This window comes from Eucyclogobius newberryi, unplaced genomic scaffold (genome assembly GCF_026437365.1).
Source record: "Eucyclogobius newberryi isolate DKJ021-1_F unplaced genomic scaffold, fEucNew1.0.hap1 SCAF_15, whole genome shotgun sequence".
NCBI classification, from domain to species: Eukaryota; Metazoa; Chordata; class Actinopteri; order Gobiiformes; family Gobiidae; genus Eucyclogobius; species Eucyclogobius newberryi.
In genome coordinates, this window is record NW_027315779.1 from 7,075,730 (window position 1) to 7,099,170 (window position 23,441).

At 38.8% G+C, this 23,441-nt stretch overlaps 1 protein-coding gene across 26 annotated transcripts in view; it reads right to left on the bottom strand.

Moving 5' to 3' along the window:
- Positions 1-23,441, bottom strand: part of nbeaa (neurobeachin a) — a 161,426-nt gene that overhangs the window by 46,842 nt on the left and 91,143 nt on the right. For all 26 annotated transcript variants that reach the window (XM_072445907.1, XM_072445899.1, XM_072445906.1 and 23 more), the window contains exons 9-17: positions 21,677-21,874; positions 20,619-20,752; positions 20,432-20,540; positions 19,846-19,998; positions 14,830-14,998; positions 6,618-6,697; positions 5,574-5,636; positions 5,133-5,230; positions 3,494-3,586 (exon numbers count right to left, since the gene is read on the bottom strand). In XM_072445907.1, the coding sequence (XP_072302008.1) occupies positions 3,494-3,586; positions 5,133-5,230; positions 5,574-5,636; positions 6,618-6,697; positions 14,830-14,998; positions 19,846-19,998; positions 20,432-20,540; positions 20,619-20,752; positions 21,677-21,874 (1,097 nt within the window). The remainder of the gene's footprint in view (positions 1-3,493; positions 3,587-5,132; positions 5,231-5,573; positions 5,637-6,617; positions 6,698-14,829; positions 14,999-19,845; positions 19,999-20,431; positions 20,541-20,618; positions 20,753-21,676; positions 21,875-23,441) is intronic.

Below are 23,441 nucleotides of genomic sequence, written 5' to 3' on the forward strand. Positions count from 1 at the left end.
CCATCTCTACCAGATCAATACTGATTTATTTTTATGTCATGAGCTAATCAATATCTTGCTCTAGAATCATAAAACAGAATAATAGCATTTCAAGACTAGCTATATATTATCTTTATTAAACTTTAGGTGGACTTTCATAATTTCCCCAAAAAGTTACTGTCTTTACAATGGCCTGCTCTGCATAATAAAGCATAAGAAGGAAAATATCTATTCTAAATTTTAATCAGACATAGTCCACTCTGTTTTACTACTGACCCATGAGGGAGAAGTGTAATCACATTTTTGTCGACCTAAAGCAAATATTGGCCAGTGCACGAGACTGTCAAAAAAAAGTGCAAATAACCATCAGATATCCATCTGTCTAAAAGATTAAAGCAGATTTATTATTATCGTCATCCTATTATAGCTGTATATGAAGAAGACAGTATTTTATCATCAAACATTTGTGCTGAGACTGCCAAGCAACTACTAAGCTCTGTCTCAGGACCTGCCAGGAATAAAACCTGGAATCAAAATCTACTGCAAACGCATTCACAAAAGTATCATTTCTTTGACTAAATGTTTGAATGGTTAATATCCAACACAAGAACAAAAAGTCTATTCTCTTCTTCTCTTCTTTTGTGTATTCTTTTGTGGACTTAAAGATGTCTTCATTTCTAAATGTATCCTTGCCGCCTAGAATAATTGGGCTGCTTTTTTTTTTTTTTTTTTAAATAAAGACTGAATGAACTTGTCTTAAGCTGATTACAAAACATAAGACACATTACAAGGCTTTGCAATTTAACACAGTTGTGCAAGCATCTTTCAAATCATTTTGATCTCATTTGTATTTGCTGACGTTGGTCTAGAATCTTACATAACTGTTCCATTTGGTTGAAGTGGCTCCTAAAATGCGGTTTCCAACAGATCCCATTAAACAATTAGGGACTGCCGAACAGTGCTTCTAATGTGGTTTATTTTAATTACTAGAGGCAAGACTATTACATGTTGTGTCAAATTGTAGTTGTTTTGGTGTTTGATAGAAATAAAATTATGTTTTATTTTTTAAAGTAAAGTTTTTAACATGATATGTTTTAACATATTGGGAAAATAACATCAGCGCAGGGCCATACGGATCATGAATATATTTATCTAAATCTCTAATTGAAACGTAATTGCGTCTCATTTGATCTGACATTTGATGCACATTTACATTTCACAGAGGAACTTTTCCCAGTCCGGTTTGAAAGTCTTAATGAGATGAGGCCTATGGAGCAACAGATCAAAATACATTTCATGAGCTTTTTCTTCCTGCACAATGCCATGTTGTCACACTCTATTATTATTATCACTCTTCACTTCCATTTAAATCACTTAACTAAACTATTTTTGTAGTATTATATTGCTTTAGGAAGATATGAAATGTATCTGCTCCTTAGGAGACTTCACACTTTGCTGTGATTGGTGAAAAGCACCTGCCACTAACTGACCAATAAGAAGAGGGGGCGGGGTCTGTGTGAGCAATTCAATTCAGTTTGATCAGTTTTCTCTCTCAACAAAAGCTTTCACTTAGAAACAACTAAATTGTCAAGATCACCCCTTAAAGTTGCACCTAGACACAAGATATCATTTTAAAAATGTAATTAATCAACAAAAATAAGCAAGATATTTAAATTCAAAAATTGTATGTTTATATGAGTGTTTATTTTCATGTATTTATCTTTTACAAATGAATGTAACACTTTATATATTAAGTTTTTCTTAATTACATGAAGAAAAACTAGTAATACATTTTCTTCTTAAATTTATGCCAGTGAAAAACTGAAGGTGTTTCAAATGTAAGATTTTGTTCTATTTTTCTACTTGTGCTGGTTTGTAGTGATACTTTGGCCTGTCTTACTCACCTTTACATCACAAATCTCATCATTACAACAATGGGAAGAATACATGGAAATGTGTTTAGTTACAGAACTGTCCAATCAGAGTAATGTATTCACAATACTTTATTTTCACATTTAATTGCATTATATCATAGTGTAAAAAAATGTGAATACAGAAGGATTAAAACGGCTTTTTTAGTTTCTTGCTAATATTACTAACAATAATAAAGGCTTTTATTTTAGAAAAGTAAGTATATTCTGAGAACTACATGACATAGCATTTGATACCAAATACCAGAATATAGTCACTGAAAATGTGTATTCTAAATATTTATATACATGTACTTGTTACTTCCAACACAGCTTAAGGTCTATAGTAAAAGCTCTATGCACAAAAGTTAAAGAGACAGCTCTCCGGGACGTTAGCGGCAGCAGCAGATGTTCTCTAAGTGGGGGGGCTCAGGTGCGCCGCTCTAACCCGCTCCCACGCCGTGCAGCTTGAGAGGTTCCTGCCACAAGGGATAACACCCAGACCTCTATCGCCTTCCCTGTCGCTCATCAAGACTCGCTCCTCCCCGTCAGCCTGATTATCCCGCCCGGACGGCATGAAGAGCGCATCACCGCCGCAAACACCAAAACAAACGACACTTCGGAGGCGCACGGAAACAGCAGTCGTAGTAATTAGTTTAAGGGCGATGCTTTACGCTCAGGAATTGAAGGTCGCTAATAAGAATGACTCTGGATGGTTTGGTTCTACAGTGGAAAATGTCTGTGGTGACGGTTCTATCTTCGAATCGTTTTACTCCAAATGCCAATTACGGTGAATTAAAAACAAAACACACTGCGTACGTTTTAAGAGCCAAAAATATGCCACAAACATACCGTAATAATAATAATAATAATATGACCTAGGGTTTGTAAGCTGTGCAATATAGCAATCAAATCAATGGCAAACAACAAAACGCAAAAACAACGGTGGACCCTGTAATTTAAACCTCTACAAGCATGCTCTGAAATGCATAAGATTCTTGTAATAGCTGAGCAGTTCATATTTCAAATCATCTCTCAAAAGCTATGCTCCAGGAAGCGTCTAGCGAAGCCGGATTTGGAGGAAAAATGAAAAGCAAATCTAATCGCAACCGCAATACTTATTAGTTTCCCCACCGAAATCATCAAGCCAAAATAAGTACATCAAGTTTTTAGAGCCAGTATTTCTTTATCCACAAAGTCCATTCAACCAAAGCAAAAACATGGTCTGTAGAATCGAACACATAATGAATGATATGAACATGAATAAATAAAGAGATGAGGAAAGACTTCATTCACATTTTTTGCATAATGGGAATGAGACTAGTGTGGCGCGGCCTGTACCAGGTGAGCCACTGAAGCGTCCCATCTGTCAGAGAGTATTTTAATTAAAATGTTAATGTTATGCATAGTATTACAGGCTGTGACAGGGGACTGTGTAGATTAAAGCTAATGTTATTGTAAGTGACGGGGGATTTGGATTTCTTGAGTAGAATGACAATGAACACACACAGACAAGCGTATGTACATTGTTTCAGCCACAAAATGAGAGGAGGATTTTACAGTTGTAGCTGAGTTAAATAATAAACCTGTACAAAAGTACTGACTTGTGTCCCAGATGCTTGAGGAAGTATCCCAGGACTTTGAGCGCTTGAACTCGGATGCTCTCACTTTTTGAGGCCAGCAGTTTGCAGATCACCCTGAAAGACACAAAGCGCATTCACATTCACGTCAGTTTAACGTTTCATTTCGGATAAAAGGAACAAAAAAACGACTGTATTATCCGGGAGCTGTCCAGGAGCCACAGTGAGACGCTCAAAGTCACAAAGTTAGACGCTAACGGGGTCCGTGCTGACTGCAGTGTTTTCTTCAAAGCCGCGAGCTCAGAGGACACAACAGGAAAAACACGGGGATGATGTTGTTTTCGTGTTCTCTGGCAACACAAAGAGTCTCCATGGCAACATAAGACATATCTCTGTGTGGCGTTGGGTTTTTGGACAATACTTAAGAAGCTTTCAGAGTAGGAACGAGGATGCATGTTTGTATCCAACAACGTGCACAGTATTGAAAAAAGCATTGGGAAAAAAAGGATATTTAAAAAAACATAATGTGGCAGTACATTAGTAGATATATTCACTCTGAAACCCAAGGATATTTTTTATGAAAGATTTGTTTTGTTATGTTCATCTTGTGTAGTGCAATGGCTACATTCTGACGTGTTATTATTATTATATACTGCAGTATATAATAATAATATAATAATAATAATAATAATAATAATAATAACAATAAACAATTGCAGATGCTCTTCTTTCTAAATCATGCACTTTTCATGATGTATTCTGTTCATATATGAGAGAAGTGTCTTGTCCAAGGACAGTGTACACTCTAACCACTGAGCAGTAATAACGTTATACTATACACTTTATACAAGGCAAGGTTATTTGTAGAGCACGATCCATAATTAAAGTGCTTTACCTGAGCGATGTTACAGCTTACTGCCAGAAATGTTCCACAGTATGGCATGTCTTCATATGTTGTTTTTTTAGTGAGTGATTCTTGTACATTTAGGTTTGAGCACAGTTTTGATTTTTTAATTGTAAATATTATGATTTTCCTGTTTCTACGATCATATTGCAACCTGAAACATCTTGATTATCGATGACTGAAACATCTTGAAATGCCTGGTATGGCATTAAACATATCTATCTCCACGGAGACAAGCAGGAGATGCCACTAGGCCAAGTTATGAGTTAGATTTTGAAGAGGCAACAGTAAGAATGCATGTTGAAAGTATATAAAGTACTTGAAAAAATGCACAATACATTTAGTGCCATACTGTGGAACATCCCAGGTTAAAAAAAAAAAAAAAACATATTGGAAAGTTACATAATGCAACTTCTATGGCTGCTAGGTGATATTTTATATTTTACTCTTTGACACAATCATTCCTTTACATACATGAAAAATGTAACGTCAAAATAATGTATTAAAACTAAAATGTACGTAATTTATTAGTTAAACTGCATCAAAACAAAAACTTAGAAGAGACATTAAATAAAGGTTAATAAAGAAAATCATGAACAAAATCTGACATAAAACCAGGAGGAGGGCCTTGATATTATTGTGATGTAGTTAGTCACCTGCGATATCGATTATGGCGTTAACCAACATTGCAATATCGATACTTTTGGGTTGAATATTGCAGCCCAACTAGCACATACAAATAGCGTGTTTATTCTTCACCTTATTCCGTTCCTCTGGTCGAAAGCTGGGATCATGGAGGCTGGGTGTTCGGACATAAGGGCCACGAGCAGCTGCAGCACGTCGTGTATATTCTCATCCTAAAAGCAGCAGACACAGTTTTACAGGTCGATTCAGGTGGGACAGAAAAGGGGAGTCAAGAGAGCCATGTTTTGCTGGACATGCAGTGCTTTCGGGGGAGCAGGTGGCGCCAGCGCAGCCAGAATAGATATAATTGTTTGGGAAGAGTACGTTCTGTTCAGTCAATTGTTCTGCTATTTTTCATGCTGTCACAGGATCCTGGCTGACTCACACTCGCCGCGCTTGTTTAAGTGGACCATAACTCCAGCTCACAAATTATAATGTGCGTTTGGTCGCTCATGCGCCGGGAGATGGATGGACACATTCTCACTTTTTGGCTCGTTTAAAAGACGTGGGCTTTACCTCGTGCATCGTCAACAGGTAGTTCAAGATACTCTGCAGCTCGTCCTCCTTCACTCCTCGGTCCTGGATGGAAACAAATTGTATGTAGAAGATATACAGGACAATGCAATGTCATCACTCTCATACCGATGTGATCGAAATGAGACGTACAAAGTGTGAGCAAAAGTCATCTTATTAACAAATACTGGGAGTGAAACTGTTTTTGAGTGTGTTTTAGTTATATAATAAATTATAATTCTGGCATTAAGTCAACATAGAATTCAAACTGTTTTAATAGAATAATCTAGGGGTGAAACAGGTCAATCCATTAATGTGTGTTTTTGATTTGACAGTAAATTGACCCATTACAAATTTAGTAAAAATCTGATCTGAATCTGGTTTTTCCATTTTAGCAAATGTTAATTGTAGCCCTAGCATGTTTGGAAACTGGCTGTTGCAGGAGTAAAACTCTTTCATTGCTTGGTAGCCATAAACCGTTATGTATTATTATGTACTATGACAACACAGAGAGTATTTATGTGTTGGGTTCTCGTAAATGTACTGAAGAATCAATATTCTTTTACAATGGTATTATCATTTCTAAATCCTGTTATCGGTGCACAAAGGACAAATACAAAATAATGCAATCTTTCCAGTAGTAACACTGCAAGAGCATCTGCCGAGTACAAAAACGTGAAGATTAGAAAAAGAGAAACAGAACTGCTTTGTACTGCGGACGAGATTGTCCCATATTATTAGATCTAATTAGCCTCAAATGACTTTGTTAATCCTGTCCTTGGATACGGGACCTTAACCCGGGGCATATACAGACACACAGATAAGTAAATACATGTAAATGCATGAATAAATCAATAGGAGTTCACACTAACACAAGGGCTGCTGTGCTTGACTCGAGCCACTGATCTATAATTTGATTCTCCACACACATTTGAGATTAGGCCGTTCGCTCCCTGTGGCGTCAAAAGCTACAGACGAAAAGCAATTCTCCACTCTGTTCTTCGCCGCACAAACCGAGCGCTAAAATACTCTTGAAAAACACTGTACCTTCAGAATGAGCTGTTTGAGGAAGAGCAGCATGAAGGCCCGCAGTGAGATGATCTCCTTCTGAGTCGGCCGCGGTCCATCTGAGCAGACACAAAACCGCTGACTTCAAAATGTGCAAAATGCTTCAGTGTTTTTATGAAGGCTGTGGACCAAGAAAGGTGTATTTTGGTAAAATATGAATCCAAAAAACATCTGAGAGGTTTAACTTCTGCCACGGCATCTAGAAATATAACGTTGTGATGCTTAAAACAGAGTAAACAGACTTGAATTCAAAGATATTCGAGTTCAGAGGTGAAATGTTCTTTACAATGAACCATAAAACAAGCCTAACAAAATGCAATGCCATCTACTACTTTAACAATACAACATCAAACATATTTTTGAATACAGCAAATGAGGAAATCATCTAGTCACTCACATCATTTTGGCCGAACATTGTCCAAAAACTCAACAGAAACAAAAACAGTTCCCTCAAACTGTGGCTGGGATATGTTTTTTCCATCGCATGATCAGGTTTGATTCCATTTCAAATCATTAAAAACAAATAAAATGGCTGTCACTATTCAATTCACAGAAACATAAAAAATACAGACTTTAAATCATTGCCATTTAACACAAATTGGTCAATTATTTCCTCAAAAGTCTAAAATCTGCTCCAAACCAATGCTTTCACTAAAAAAGGATTGGCTGCACACTTCTCGATTAAAAAGATCCAACATGATCGCTGACTATTAGAAATGGCTGACTCTTGAGCTCGATAAAAAGCAAATTAAGTGCTAAGCCTTTCCTCATAGTGTTTTAATAGCGTAAGTCTATAGATGGACGTAGCTTTAAAGATAGTCTGGCTTAGAACTCATAAATCAGTACTACCCAGATTGTCCTTTCAACTACATTTACTAAAACTCTTTACACATTTTTCAACCTTCTGTAAAACGTTCACGTTGCATTTTGACATTACAAACTAGATCTCAGAAAACAGATATTAGACTTATTCTTCCTGGAGAGCATAAAATACAGACACAGTATGACAACATTTCACCGTAAATCACTGCCATTATCGCTGTCATTACATGCAGTTCACCCAAATCTGACTGACATTCTCAATTATCCAAACTGCCACTGTAATCTGATGCATCTGCTTCAAAATGTGATTTATTAAACTGCCTCAGTGGTCAAACTATAAACAACTATAAAAAGCCAGTGACAGAGGGTTTTTTTTACTCAGTGTTTGAACGCATAAATCCTTTTAGCGTTTATTGTGAAGTCTTCAAAATGTAAGTTTTTGCAGGTCCTTAAAGGTACATTATAGAGTGTAACTTTTCTGATGGGGGATCCGCCACCTGCTTGCCTTTACGGATGACATTGCTTTGCCTAGAATGTTCCACAGTATGACATTAAACAGTTACCGTTACCATTACCTTTAAAAATATGCATTCTTTCAGATTTGAAACTTGGCCTGATGACGCCTACGAATGTCTCCATGGAGATCAATAACGGAGCAGAGTTGGAATTTTGTATTTGCCATTGTTTCGATGCGCATCCACACCTTTAGGTAGGTATTAGGTTGGTATGACATCAAAATGCTTGAATATTCAAATTTTACAATAAAAAGTACAACTTTTTGTTGTTTGAACCAACTTAGCAGGAAGCAACAAGGGACAACAAAACATTTTCTGTGGGCAGCCTTTGGCCCGCAGGCCATAGTTTGGACATGCCTGGTTTACACAGTGAGCTGCTTGGCAAAAGGTCAAAACAAGTGTGTGTTGGTAAAATTTAACTACGTACAATGTTTGAATCTCTAATAGCCAATTAAAAAATATATAATTAAATGTTCTTTTCTTCTCAAAACTCTCTTTACTTAATACATAAATCTTAGCATTCATAGCATTAGTTACAGTTATAGTGATGGGAGCAGTATAGTAGCAATATCAGCAGTAAAAGTAAGAGGAGGAGAAAATACACTTGCAAAACTAATGCTTAAAACCGGGTTATCCATTTCATCCTTGAGGTCAGTTTTACAAGAGCTAATAAACGTTAACAAAGTCCAGCTTGCACCCGCTGCTCGTCTTTGTGCTGCGTCAGGATCTTTCCACTGGCCCTATTTTATGCAAGCGACCGAGGTGGACATACTTGATCGCAAACAGCTTTTATTGTAAGCTAAATAAAAGCGTGTAAAGCGTGTGGTCTTCGCTCTATCTGATCGGGATCCACTCGTCGACGGCGGCACGGCGCAGAGGAGGCAGCTGCGACCAGAGATATGACACCTTTTGCTATTCTGTTATTGCTACGGAGCGATGACCCTGGATCAGATTGGTGCGAGAAGGGTTTATCTGAGCGATCCGGGGCCAGAACATGAGGTGAGGGGGTCCCATGTGATCTGTCACCCATCTGTCAGGTGCGACGGGACAGGGACTCGCACGTCATCCGTCACACTTAGTTAGGACGCTGTCGAAGCAGTGAGCTACATGTAACTTCACTTTGGGACAGGAACAGTTTGTTGAAAAGTACTTTATCTAATTAACCCCATTAGCAACATCATGAATTCATTCACTATTATATATATATTATATTATTTTTACTAAACTTTAGAGTAATCACCTATTTAAATATGTGATTCTACTATTGCTATGGCTGACAAAATTCTCCCGACTTCTACACCTGCTACTACTACTACAATTCCTTCCATAAATACTACAACTACTACAACTACAACAACTACAGCAACGTAGTGAATTTATCTCGGAAAGATGGGATTTTAAAGCAGAACTAAGTAGCACTTTTAACCTTATTGAACATCTTTGTCCTACATCGACCCAAAGACCACTATCCTGGGCAACGTTAGATGGTTTGGAGCTAAAGTTACTTAGTTCTGCTTTAATGTCACCGATAGAAACATCTCTGAGTCTGCTCTTCAACAGCCTTAGATCGACCCAACAGTAAGATTTGTTGCTGTTAGTCTTACCAAAAGCAAACGTTAAAAGTTTGTTCTGGAAAACATCCTACCTTTATAGCTAGCAAATGTTAAATTGGTAATTAAAAGTCAAATAGTAATAACACAGGTCTTTCCTGTTTTTAGGGATTACATCAAAATAGTTTGCATAGATATAGATGACGACGCAGTATTTGTCAAATAAAAAAAAAATACCAGCACCTCAAAGGGTAACATATTATTCTTGAATTGTATACTTTTGTCTGCAAACCTAATTAAGCATTCATAAAGCACGCTAAACCTGCCATTATTTGCATATGGCGTTAAAGGCATTTGAACACAGCTCTTGGTTGAACAGCTAAAAGCCCGGTTAGAGCTCTCCGGGTGCACCGCGCTCTTCACAAGCCCTTTCTATTTGATTAGGATGACTCATTTTCCCAAACTCCCAAATCTTCTTGAAGTAAAAGGTACACGGCACATAGGGTACACTCGGGACGTTATTAGAAAAGATAACGCATTTATTTGATCAAGCCTTTCAAAAAGCAACAGAGAGCCAAACTTTGCAATAAAATGCGTCTACACCCCTTTAATCCACTCTTGTCCAATTAGACTGACTGAATATACCTTTCTTTATCCCATAAGCTTATGTTAAAACGTCTTTCTATTACTATGCAAATTGAATCTATGTGCACTTGCAGCTGATACAAACGCTTAAACTGGCAGCTTTATAAACCCCAGAAATAGCGGCGAGTGTTAAAGTCTATCAGTTTGTGTCGCGGGCTAATTGCTGCTCCTTTCTCTAATGGGGCTAAATCCCAGCAGTCAAACACCAATATCACCAAACAGAGAGGAAGAAAGAGGGAAGCCAGCCACCCCAGACAGCCACTTGATTAGAATTTCCAAAAGCTCTCCTCAGATCCGTCAATCAAACCCCGTCTGTCGCCGTGGTAACCCGGGATGCGGACTTCCTCGTTAGCGACGGGTCCGGGGAGCGAGCTGATTAGACTTAGAGGCCTCTTTCGACCTTTTTGGGCTCTTATTAAATGGGTGCAGTGGTTCTGGTCTTTTCTCCATTACAGTCTGTTCTGGCGCTGCGTTTTAAAGCTGAGATTTTAAGAGTCTGGTACAAGTTTCTGCTTTCAGCTTTTACAGTGCTGCTTCCACAAATGACGCAGAGATTTTCTCATTTACACGCTTAGTTGCTTTGCAAATTGCCACAATGAGCGTTCAGTCCTAAAAGACTAAAAATACAAGGGGACACGACTAGACTGGACAACAGACATGTACTGTACATACATTATATTACTACTACTACTACTACTACTACTACTACTACTACGATAAGATAAGATAATCCTTTAATATCCACACAAGGGGAAATTTCGTTATTACAACACAGTAGAACAGGAGGAAAGGACAGATTATAGGAAGTTTCAAGACACACTCTTAATAGAACTCTTATGAACAAAAACAAAAAACTCTTATTAACAAAAACTCCTCTCCTATCTTAATAGGGAATGGAGGGGGGGAAATAAAATAAAATAGATAATAAAAATAAAAAATAAAGATAAAAATCAGATAATAATAATAATAATAATAAAATAATGATAATAGAATAAAATAAAAATAAAGTAAAAATAGCTAGCACAAGACTAGGTAATACTATTAGCAGGTAAGTAAACCGTATAAAAAACAAAATAGAACACTCTTATTTACAGTTATTGCACATGGTTACATCAGTATTGCACATGAATATGATGGTATTGCACATGGTACTACATAATACTACTACTACTACCACCACCACCACCACCACCACCACCACTACTACTACTACATATATATATATATACGTAATATAATAATATACGTAATATAATTACTGCTACAAGCCTAAACATAGTGAACCTATACATTTCAGATTTATTAGTGCTTCTCTTAACAAAGCACTGGGAAAGTGCAGAGGAGAGTAACACGAAGTCAATATATTATAGTAAGTGTACAAAGGCAGAGAAAGGTCCTGTTTTATTTCCCAGACTGCAGTGTAAATTAGCAGCATAGCAGCATACATCTCCTCTAGAGAGCTTAATGTGATTTTGGCTGCTAGGTAACAAAGAGAAGACCTGCAAAACACGGTGCACCATTTGACTGGAAGATTGAAGAGTGAGCAAAATGAAAACAGGCTTATTCCACCTACATGTATTTTCTTTATTTTGGTTTAGGGCAGTGCAATTAATCACATTTGAATTGTAATTACAATTACGGTTGTAATCAGTTGGGAAAAATTGTAATTGTAAAGACATAGTAGAAAAAGCTTCAGTTGTAGTCATCTGGACTCAGTTTGAAAAAATAGACGTTTCGACTCTCATCCAAGAGTCATTGTCAATAAAAGAATTTAGATCGAGAACTCCGATATTAATACTGTTCTGTGGTAAGACCCGCCCATTGGGAGGAGCCTTCCTGAAGGAGAAAGAGTTGTTTGTTTCAACAGAAACTCCCCCCTTGTATCTACCGAGCTAGCCTATTCAGAATTTTAATGGCCTATTAGAATCCTCTTTGTCTTTGTGAGACCCTGGCTCAACCACCCTGAGTACCTGATTAGCATCTAAATGTCCTTGTCCTGGTCCTCTACCTTTCCAGGGGTTCAGTATCCCATTATAAATAACAGGAAGATTAAATCTTAGCCCTCCATTTCTGTTTAAAGAAGGTCTTTCTTTTTTAACAAAAATAGCTTCCTTGACTCCTCTTTCAAACCATCTTTTCTCCTGCTTAAAACCTTCACCTCACCGTCTTCAAACGAGTGATTAGAGGCTTCAAGATGGAGATGCACGGCGCTCTGTGGTTCTGAACTTGTATTTCTTCTGTGCTGATAAAGCCTCTTGTGTAGAGGCTGTTTTGTCTCACCTATGTAACGTTCTTTACAGCTTTCTTCACTGCATTGGATCGAATAAACTACATTGCTCTGTTTTTGAGTCGGCAACTTGTCCTTAGGGTGAACCAGTTTTTGTCTTAAAGTGTTTCCTGGTTTAAAATAAACAGGGACTTCGTGTTGTCTAAAAATTCTCTGCAGTTTTTCCGACAGGCCAGACACATAAGGGATAGAAACACCCTTCCTTCTCTGTTCAGTTTCCCTTTTGTCCTGCTTCTTGGTTCTCTTCACTCTGTTGAGAGCCCAAGCGGGGTAACCACAGGCTGAGAGGGCATTTCGGACATGTTTTTCCTCTTTCTTCTTGCCCTCTGAGCTGGTGGGCACACCTTGAGCTCTGTGTTGTAAGGTTCTGATCACCCCCAGCTTGTGCTGTAGTGGGTGGTTGGAACCAAAGAGCAGATACTGGTCCGTGTGTGTAGGTTTCCTATATACTTCTATTTGGAGTTTCCCGTCCTCTCCTCTGATCGTGGAACAATCAAGAAAGGCCAAGCGATTCTCCTTAGCGTCTTCTCTTGTAAACCTGATATGTGGGTCCACAGCATTGATGTGATCAGAGAAGGTTTCCAGCTCTTGTTTCTTGATTGTTACAAAAGTATCATCGACATAGCGGAGCCACAGTTTTGGGGCTATGCCTGAGAATGAGGCCAGTGCCTTCTTCTCAAAGTGCTCCATGTACAGGTTGGCCACTATGGGAGAGACGGGCGAGCCCATGGCACAGCCATGAATCTGTCTGTAAAATTGTCCCCGGAATTGAAAGTAAGTGGTGTTCAGACATATGTGTTCAGACAGACTTTCCAACTGGAAAGGTAGAGGACCAGGACCAGGACGTTTAGATGCTAATCAGGTACTCAGGGTGGTTGAGCCAGGGTCTCACAAAGACAAAGAGGATTCTAATAGCCCATTAAAATTCTGAATAGGCTAGCTCGGTAGATACAAGGGGGGAGTTTCTGTTGAAACAAACAACTCTTTCTACTTCAGGAAGGCTCCTCCCAATGGGTGGGTCTTACCACAGAACAGTATTAATATCGGAGTTCTCGATCTAAATTCTTTTATTGACAATGACTCTTGGATGAGAGTCGAAACGTCTATTTTTTCAAACTGAGTCCAGATGACTACAACTGAAGCTTTTTCTACTATGGAACACGCCTGGACGAATGAGGGATTACACCGACGTAATTGTAAAGACAAATATTCATTCAATTCTGACCTGAATGCCCTTGTCCCACTTTCTAATCACCTTTGGGGGTTTAATTTGGACAGTACATAAATAGGTGTTTAGTACCACTTTATAATAACTGTACTTCGAATAGCCTTGATAAAGCACAAACAAATACACATAACGAACACATATTTGATTCAGTTTATTATTCGGGCTTAGTAACTACTTAAAGAATACCCTCACTCCTAAGCCCTTAATTGAGTAGTTACTAAGTAGTTGAACTAATTTGTTAACTACAATTTAATACATTCCAATAAATGTCCTGTTTGATGCAAATATCATGTAAAAACTCATAGATATCCAGTCTAATCACAACAAAGTCCATTGGGCTGGGAAACAATAAATATATTGTTATTGACTTCCGACATGAATTTATTGAACACATAAGACAAAGAAACAAATAGGTGATATTTCTTCATCTGAAGTGGAGCTGCACGATTGGGATTTTTTTTGTGATATTGTGATTGCAATTAAATTAGGTTTGCGATTTATGTTTTAATAATAGGATTCGGTTCACACTTCAAACGCTTCCAAGAGAGAAACAACAAAAAGACAAAAAAATAATTCATTATTTTTTCCATTTTTGGTACTTGCGATTTGCTAATTGCATCCATTAAAACTGCAATTTCATTTCGATTGTGATGAATTGAGCAGCCCTAATCTGAACTCTGCTCCAAACCACATGCTTTTACTGTCAGTGGAGTAGAATGACCCAAGCATAGCATTTCCATTCAAACCTGCCCATATAATTATCCACACTCAATCATAGGAAACTTTTCATCAAGCATAAAAATAGCAGACACATAGCAACCCACTGTGGCCACTGAACAGGCTCATTAGTGAGTTAGTGGAACATAAATCTGCTTTACACCATAACTATAAACCAACAGCATTTCCAAGCAAACTAAATATTCCAGCACGCTCTCCACAGACCCTGACAGCAGACGCGGCGAGCCTTGTACCATTACATTATCATGCATTAAACATCAAAGGTCACGGCTTGTGCCCCTCTATTCGCCACAGAAGCTATTCAGAAAGCGTTTCTTGCAGACGCGTCGCTGTCTTGCTGTTTCTCTGCGGCTGTTTTTTGAACATCGCCGTCTAATTACGAGAGCGTGCGCGTGAGTGAGCGTACCCAGGCCTTTGGGGGAGATGCCACTGCACTCCAGCGGGTTGATGGCCCAGTAGTAGTACTTGAGGGTGTGCATGAGCTGCAGCACGGTGCCCACTCTGCGGATGGTGGTGTAGATGGTGGCGGTCCCAATGAACTCAGAGGATAAGTAGGTGTAGAGGGACAGCTGGACCTGCCGGGACAGAGCAAAAGCAGAGTCAACACACGAAAGAGGATGGAACGACATCTTAGACACACAATAGTCAGACTTAGACACACAAAGGTACCGTAGTTTCATTTTTTTTCAGTTAGCACAAAACAAGTGGGCGGCAAAAAGTAAAATAGAATAAAAAACACTTATGAATGCATAGATAAGTAGAGTATCCAAGCTTCTAGGGTTGCAACTTATAGGGGTTGTAGTCATCTGGACTCAGTTTGAAAAATTAGACGTTTATGGAACACGCCTGGACGAATGAGGGATTACACCGACAACTCATAGGGGTGCAATTCATGTGCAATTACTGTCGTGATCACATGCAATGGTTATTTATTTGTTTATTTATTTTTATCTTTATTATTTTTTCCCTCCATCCCTTGTTGGGAAAAGGGAGGTTTTGTCTATAGGAGTTTTTGTTTATAAGAGTTCTTCTATTGAGAGTGTTTTTCAAACTTCCTATAAGTGATCTGTTCTTTTCCTCTGTATCTACCTGCGTTGCAACAATGAAATTTCCCCATGTGTGGACAATAAAGGATTATCTTATCTTATCTTAACTGTTAGTGTTGTACATATCGCAAGAAAAACAATTATCCACAATTTACCACAATTATTCACAATTATTCACACTATGTCAAAACAACTGAAATCCTAAATACACTGGGTACATTTGCACGCCCAGGACAAAAAACAGAAATCTTATAACTCATCGGATAACCCAATCATTAGAGGTAATATTTGGTGTGTAATAGGAATCGGATCACTAAACGCAAAATGATTCTTTAAGATTTTGTCTTTCATTTTAGTCTTTTAGCCACTTTCGTTTTCCCTTGTTTGCATATATTGTCTTGTCAAAACCTGCACAGGTGTGAAAAATCTAAAATAAAATAAAATACTCGCATCCAATGAAACGGTTTACATGACATTTGTTTCTTTGCTCAAATCTGGAACAGTCTTCGTGGAGAAGTGAGACAGGTTCTACTCTGCATCTTTCTCCTGTCACGTAAAGCACTTTGAAATACATTGTGTGTGATTGGTGCTCTACAAATAATAAACTTACCTTGTCTAAATCCTGTAAGATGTGGCCAAACACTAGAAAACACATTTCAGTTTACTTTTTTTGGAGTTGAATTGAATAATTAGCAGTTCTTACGATAAATTGTGCCCTGAATAATCACTAACTAACTAAACAATCTCGACATCCCTTGCCTTAAACGTTATATTCTTGCCTATAAGACGCTATATTTTGACACTAAGGCTTGAACCGCGAGCCAACCGTCCTGAACAAATATCCCGGGTGGATATATAGATTGCGCTGTGCAGCTTAGACATATCGCCGGTGGGGACGGACAGAGATTGTGGCGGTCTCAATAAACCGCGGCGATAAGTGAGAGCGGAGCGACAGCTGGACCTGCATTGACAGGAAGTGCATTTACATTTACATTCACGGTGACGAGACAAGACAGGTCGCGCTGCCTCCAAGAAACAAATCATCTGTGTGTTTATGGCGTTTGAACAAAAGCAGAGTTTTATTGCCACAGAAGAATGAGAGGAAAAGCTTCCCTCGCAGCACTGTAGCGCCGACGGTTTTGTGTTGCGTTTGATGTTCCTTCGCCTGGAGCAGCCAGCCCTCATCTGAGCAGCTCCTTACGCAGCGCTGACATTTGCAACAGGCCTTTCTACCGCGTTCATTTGCTTTTCTGTTTCTCTCCCCCCTCTACTTTCCGAGTCGCACTTCTCTCTCGGCTCCTCGTTGCATCTTCTTAACAATTCTCTCTTCTTTTTTTGTTTTTTGCCGGAGACGAGGTCAGACACAAATCTCTGAGCTTGTTACAGCGGCCGCAACACGACGGGCCGCCTCTTAACGAGATATTTCTGTTTAAGCAGATAAAATTAGTGAGGTGCTAATGTCAGGCCGCGTCACGCCTCATTTGCTGAAGAGAGAGCTGAGGTCTTGTTCTTTTCTTTTTTGACGTTTGCATTTCGGGGACAAACTATTGATCCGACACCGACTGAGCAGTGATTCACCTGCCGATTGGAAGAGTGAAAGGAATATTCAAGAACAGTCCTCTGATGAAAAGTGGTGTTGCGAAACGAGGGATGTTAAAAAGAAAAGGTGTATAAATGTAGAGTACTTTTTTATCTATAAGTTTCTGTCACATTTAGTGGCCCAGAAAGTTTGATTTCATAAGACTGGTCTCAAACTTAAAGAATAGCAGCGGGTTAGACAGTGGGAAAGGAAGAAAATGAAAGGTTTCTCTGATGTTTGGTCATGTTCTCAGCGCTATGAAATGTGATTCATTTTCAAATAGTGGTGTTTTTTCTCAGAATAATTGTAACACAAAAATATTGAGACTTTCCTATGCGTAACTATTATATACAGTCAAACAAATGTAATAAAACTCAATGTAAAAACAATACCGCTCTAAAGACAGTTCAGTTCTCAAATGCAATACAACAAACAACGAAATGGTGATTTTAATTAGAATAATTCCCTTTAAAATGAGATCAACAAAATTAAATCATTCTCATATATTTTTATTTGTCAAATAATAAAAATAGAGTGGATGAGTTTTTGAGCCCAGTGTTTGCTGAGTAATTTCCTAGAGTGATGTCAACAATTACAAACAGGAAGTAAAATAATAAACCTAAAAAAATGTGGAATCATATGATAACATTTTTATCATTTTTTAGCTACATTCTAAATATGTTTATCTTAACTGCATTTTAGTTCAATGAGTCATCCAACCTGTCAGAGGCACTTTAAATGTTTTAGATTCATCCAAAGCTCATTTTATATTTTTAGTTAATCTAATTAAAGTGTACATATTCAATAACAATAAAACATTTTAATGGAAGGTGACATCTGTTTAAAGACAACTGTAAACTTTAACTGGTGAAAAATGGTCAAAATTAGATACATCTAATCTATTTTGTGTGTACATTTGATCTAAACTAAATTGATAATGCACTGAACTTTCTGGTCATCACAAAGGCACTATTGACTGTCCACTTCAGGTACTTTTTAATTAACATGAACCTTCTTCTGTGCTTTTAACGATAATAGTGTTTTGATGTGGTCGACGTGCATTTCTCTAATTAAGTCCTGGATATAGCCGAGGCTTTTCCACGCCAATTGTGAAGGTGATAATAAGTCCAGAATAGACAATAATAACACAGAGCGTTGTTCAGGGAAAGTGAGATTAAAGGATTAGGGGATTTTTATGAGTGTTGCTCAGTTTGTCCTCATTATTTCGCCATGTGCCGTGAAAACTTGTTGTGATAGACTTCAGTATAATTAACGATACAGAAGGGTCAACCAGGAATTAAAGCCCATCCAGAACAGCCATTTTGTTTAATTTATGTTGCTTTTTTTTTTTACCAGAGATGGAGAAAAGAAATTCACTGGATACTTTTTGCTTTTTGGTTCTTGCTATTTTTTGACTTTTTCAACTTTTTATTTGTTATACAGCTTGAGGGAAATGTATTATTATTTTACTTCACCCTAATACCCTAATGTTAGCTGTAGGTGAGGTACTAGTGATCAGACATGACATGATATTGACATTTTGTGTCACGATTAGGGATGGGCGATATATTGGTCCAAAAATGGCAATTATCATATCAGCTATTTTGTTGCTGTTTGCCCTCAGCGCATCAGATTTGTCTTTTTGAACAGACTAATGAGTAAAAATGGAAATAGAATGTCAGATAGTAAGTAGTTAATCAGTAAAAATAGCAACAGAAGCAGTATTTTATGTACTTTTAACTAGTGCATTTCTACTCGACCAATATGATTTTGAAGGAAACTCTTAAAATACATTCTTAGCTACGAACTTTCATCCTCACCCATTTACTCGTGTCCTGTATTTAAAGAACTAGTTTTTCCTCCTCCATCTTAAACTTCAGCCCACCCCAGGGACTGCCGCATGAGAGCCAATCGCATCCAGGGGTCAAAGGTGAGAATGCGGGAGGGGGCAGGAAGCGCTGAAAATAACAGCGGCTTGTGTCTGACCGACCCTGAGGGAACGCGGCATCCAGTTCAGAGCGAGGAGGAGGAGGAGGAGCCTGGGAGCCTCTGTCCAAATGTCACTGTATCTCAGTGTTTGTCCTGTCCGCTCAAATATCAGACGTGCCCCTGTCCAGCTACATCCGCATTGTTATTTTGGTAAAAAGGCCAACGACCACAAAGATGTCTGCACTCGTTTTTACTCACATGCCTGCAGTTCTTTCTTGAATTTGAACATGAAAACAAATCAATACTGAAAAGGATTGAGGTTGCCTTGGGGCTCATTTAGCATAAACCCTTTAAATAAAAGAGCCCTGGTTAATTTGATCCTTGTCAGCTCTCTGTCATTCGGCTTTTTGTCATGCAAGCATCTGCGCTGCACTGAACTGCTTTTGTGTTTTGTGATCTCCAAAGGGTTCGTTTCTTTAATGTGTTCTGTTAGATTTTTGTTTTCCAATGTGGATGAATAAAGTTTCCACAGTTTCCACACAGACCATATCAAAGTTGGTACTAAACTGGGACAAAACGTGGACCAGAGTCGGACTGAGGTCTAGAACTGGACCAAACCAGGTCTAGATGAGGAATAAACTGGGCTTAAACCTTGACCAAACAAGGACAAGTGTAAACACAACCTTAGTCTGTCTATTTTGAAATGCACTCACACACAAAAATTATGAAGGTTTGAAATCTACTTTCATTAAACCATTGTGAACTATACTTAGCATTTACTAGTATTATAAAAATCATAAAAGGCAGAAAGCTGTTCCTAAACCTGCAGTGTGTGTTTCGTGTGTGTGTTTTGGGCGGCTGGACAGACCTTGGCGGGCGTGTGGATCCAGATGGCAGCGTTGAACAGGACGTGGTCGCAGAGCTGCTTGAGGAGCGGCGCACCGTGGGGCAAACCGTCCAGATATTTGGCAAAAGACAGAAACTGCTCCAGGACTGCTCTGGTGATGTGGACGCGGGACGACTGCGCCACAGGAAACACATCGTAGAAATTAGTTGGTGAAAGAGAGAAAATCATTCACTTTATAATCAACATTAAGTGCTGTGAATCAGGCCTAGTTTAGATGTGAATATAAGCAAGGACAAAATCAAATAATATATTACATAACCAAATTCTTTGTATTCAAGCATCACATCCAAACATTGTTACAGAGTTTAGTTTTTCATTGTATGTTTTAAATTGCGCTGTTTACTTTACTCATAAGTGTCCGGTCCAGTACTTTTCTAGCATTTTCTCCAACCATTTTAATTATTGTATTATATTATTCTCTACAAATAATGGCTTACAATCCAATAACAGAAACTTAAAACGTAGAAGCATTTTGTACTGTTTTTGTTGATGATTCTAGTCTAAATATCTTGAAGGACAGTTATAAAAGCCACTCATTAAAACTGACCTTTTCCAGCAGATACCCGATCACCAGGAAGCCCTTTCCTCCCAACATCTGCTCCTGCATCGCCACCGAGCTCTTCAACAGCTCCACCAGAAACGCAAGCAGCGTGGCACTAAAGAGACAATGTAGATTAACGTTCGGAGAGCTCTTTAGAATAAACATGATCCTTTGTTCTCACGTTCCCTCGTACCAGACTGTGGTGTCGACGGAGCTGTCGTTGAGCTGTTTGTAGTCGAGCTGAGCGAAAAGAGGGAACAACACCTGGATCCCACCGATGGAGTGAATGGCACTGTGGATGGAGTGGGTGACGATGGCCTTTACATCCTGTGGACGGATTTAGGTATTTATTTATACTTTATTTGTTAGAGCCAGATACATCATTAAGTAACATATTTGCGTAGATGCAGTAGATTTCCCCCAAGTTTTTAAATGTACATAAAAAAAAACAGAACTCTGCACAGAGCGAGAGAGAGAGAGAGAGAGAGAGAGAGAGAGAGAGAGAGAGAGAGAGAGAGAGAGAGAGAGCAACAGAAATAAAGTCATGGTCAAGTATTTCCCTTTGAAAAGTGGGCACTGTTGATGATTAAAAAACAACTTTATTCCTTTATTTGTGCTATGTTTTAAGTTCTACATCCGAGCACATTTTAGGACACAGTTGACAAGCTTAGACCTTAAGAAAATAAAATATGTATGAATCCAAAATGATGCTGGGAAAACAATAAGGCCGATATGGTTTATGCATTATTATAATGAGGCAAGGACACACCTGCACACTTTCAGCTCCATATACTGTGCTGTTAATGGAGTATAATCATTGGCGTGTTTAAATGATGTTTTTTGTTCTGAACGCTGAATTATACTAATGCTCTTAAATGCAGAGCTAATTATACATGCCTCATTTGACGAATGATAGTTCTGTTAAAAGTGAAAATGCAGGTATATTTCGAAACTGTGCTTTAAAGGGCAAAAAAATCTTCATAATTAAATCTATCAAAGTAATTTCCCGCTCGAGGACATATCTTTCCAATACAAAGTTTATGTGAGATTTTATCTGAACCTGCATCACCACCACATTTTCAAGAGAAACCCATTCAAAAGGTCGTCACATACTCTTAACATTTGAGAAAAACCTGACACATAAACTGCGAGACAAAACAAAGAAAGTCTGTAGATGTAGATGTAAACTAATGTATTACCATGAGTGTGCAGAGGACATTCTCTTCACTAAAACTCAAACAGGAGACTGACCTGCAGCATGAGCGCGTGTGGCGAGTGGACAAATATGGAGGCGTTTTCCCGTGGAGACGATTCCAGGCAGAGCTGAGCGTCCGTGGCCTTGGCGTTGTAGGTGAAGGAGATGGAGTTGGCCAGTTTGCCGTCGTACAACACCTGCTTGTGGTGCTCCGCCAGGTGGATGTCACTCTCCGACTTGAACTTGAAGGTGCTCTGAAGAGACGGAGACGGAGCAGGGTTAGACAAACTGATCCAAACAGACAAGCTTGAGAGAAAAGCATTCAGGGAGACACAGATGAGACGGGACAGAAGACATGGGTGGCCAGTGTGGGGCAGGGAAACACACACAGCACACAGGGGGAAATGGTTGGTAACAATATTTATACCTCAACACAGCTAGATACAAACTTATAAATATGTAATTAACATGAATAAATAGTGAATGCAGTATTGGCACTATCGGCTTCAAGGGTGACTCCGATAAGACGAGACATGAGATGCATTTAGTTTAGTTTATTGAGATCCCCATTAGCTCCTGCATTTGGTTAAATTGACCTTGTTTGCAGTTCTAGACACCAGTAAACAGCTCATTCATTAAAAAACAACAACAACAACAACAACCATAAATATAGCCGCAAGCGGCAATGATCGGCCCTCGCTACGCCGCCGCCACGCCACAAGAGGAGGGGGCGCTAACGCGCCCCAATTGTCCTTTTATTACGCCTACTGCTGAATCTGTGACGCTGTCACATCTTCTCCCCTTTGTTTTACCATCAAAAAGCAATTTTATTTTGAATTCTTGGCAAAATGTGTGGCTTTGCCGCACGGACACCGTGACTCTTTGAATAAAAATGTGGATAACTTTTGATGGTCCACCCCTGAAGATGAGTCTCACCAAATTTCAGGTTAATAGGGCTGACGCCTTAAGAGGAGTTTGTGAAAGTCTAAAGTGTAAACATGTTCTGGCGATTTCCCCATTGGAATAACATGGAAGGTTTCGGTCATCGTTACGGCAAAGCCATAACAATTATGACATGGGTCTCATTGACTTTTTTGATGGGGATGCCAAAATTGAGTTGTGTGTCAAATTTCATATAATTTCGCAAAACTAAATATTTAACCTCCATATAAAATCTGTAGGGGGCGCTGTGGCGCCAAATGAATTTATTTCACTTCAAGTAGGTTTAGGGCAAAGAGTTTAACAACTGATTCTAATTTGACGCAATTCGGACTTTATCTGCGCAAACGGCAGAAATTTTAAATATGGGAGATTTCTGAAATTCTAGCTACAGTTTGCGGCTTCGCCGCACAGAGACCGTGAGAGGTATCAATGTAATTTGGATAACTTTTGATGTCCCACTCCTCAGTAGCATTTTCACCAAATTTCAGCTTTTTAGGGCCAACGCCCTGGGAGGAGTTCGTAAAAGTACGACGTTTGGAAAAACTCCGAAGTCATGTTTAGCCATTTTTGAAGCAATATGGCCGACATTTGGTTGGGGGGACGGCGTTGCCGTAGTAATATTTTTTTACTTCTCTTGTCACCATCTACCTCTGCGCCAAATTTCATGATTCTACGATCAGATTTTTTTTGGGTCATTTCCCATCTCTCAATGCATTTTTGGTACATTTGGTGGCGCTGACGCGCCAATTTTTTTTATTTTAGAAAAGGGAAATAGCCAGAATGTAGAGAGGCACGATTTTTAGAGGTGTGCAAATTTTTGTGACTTTTCGTCAATGTTCACTGGGTGAAAAATAGGGGGGTTGGTCCCGAGAAGAAGAA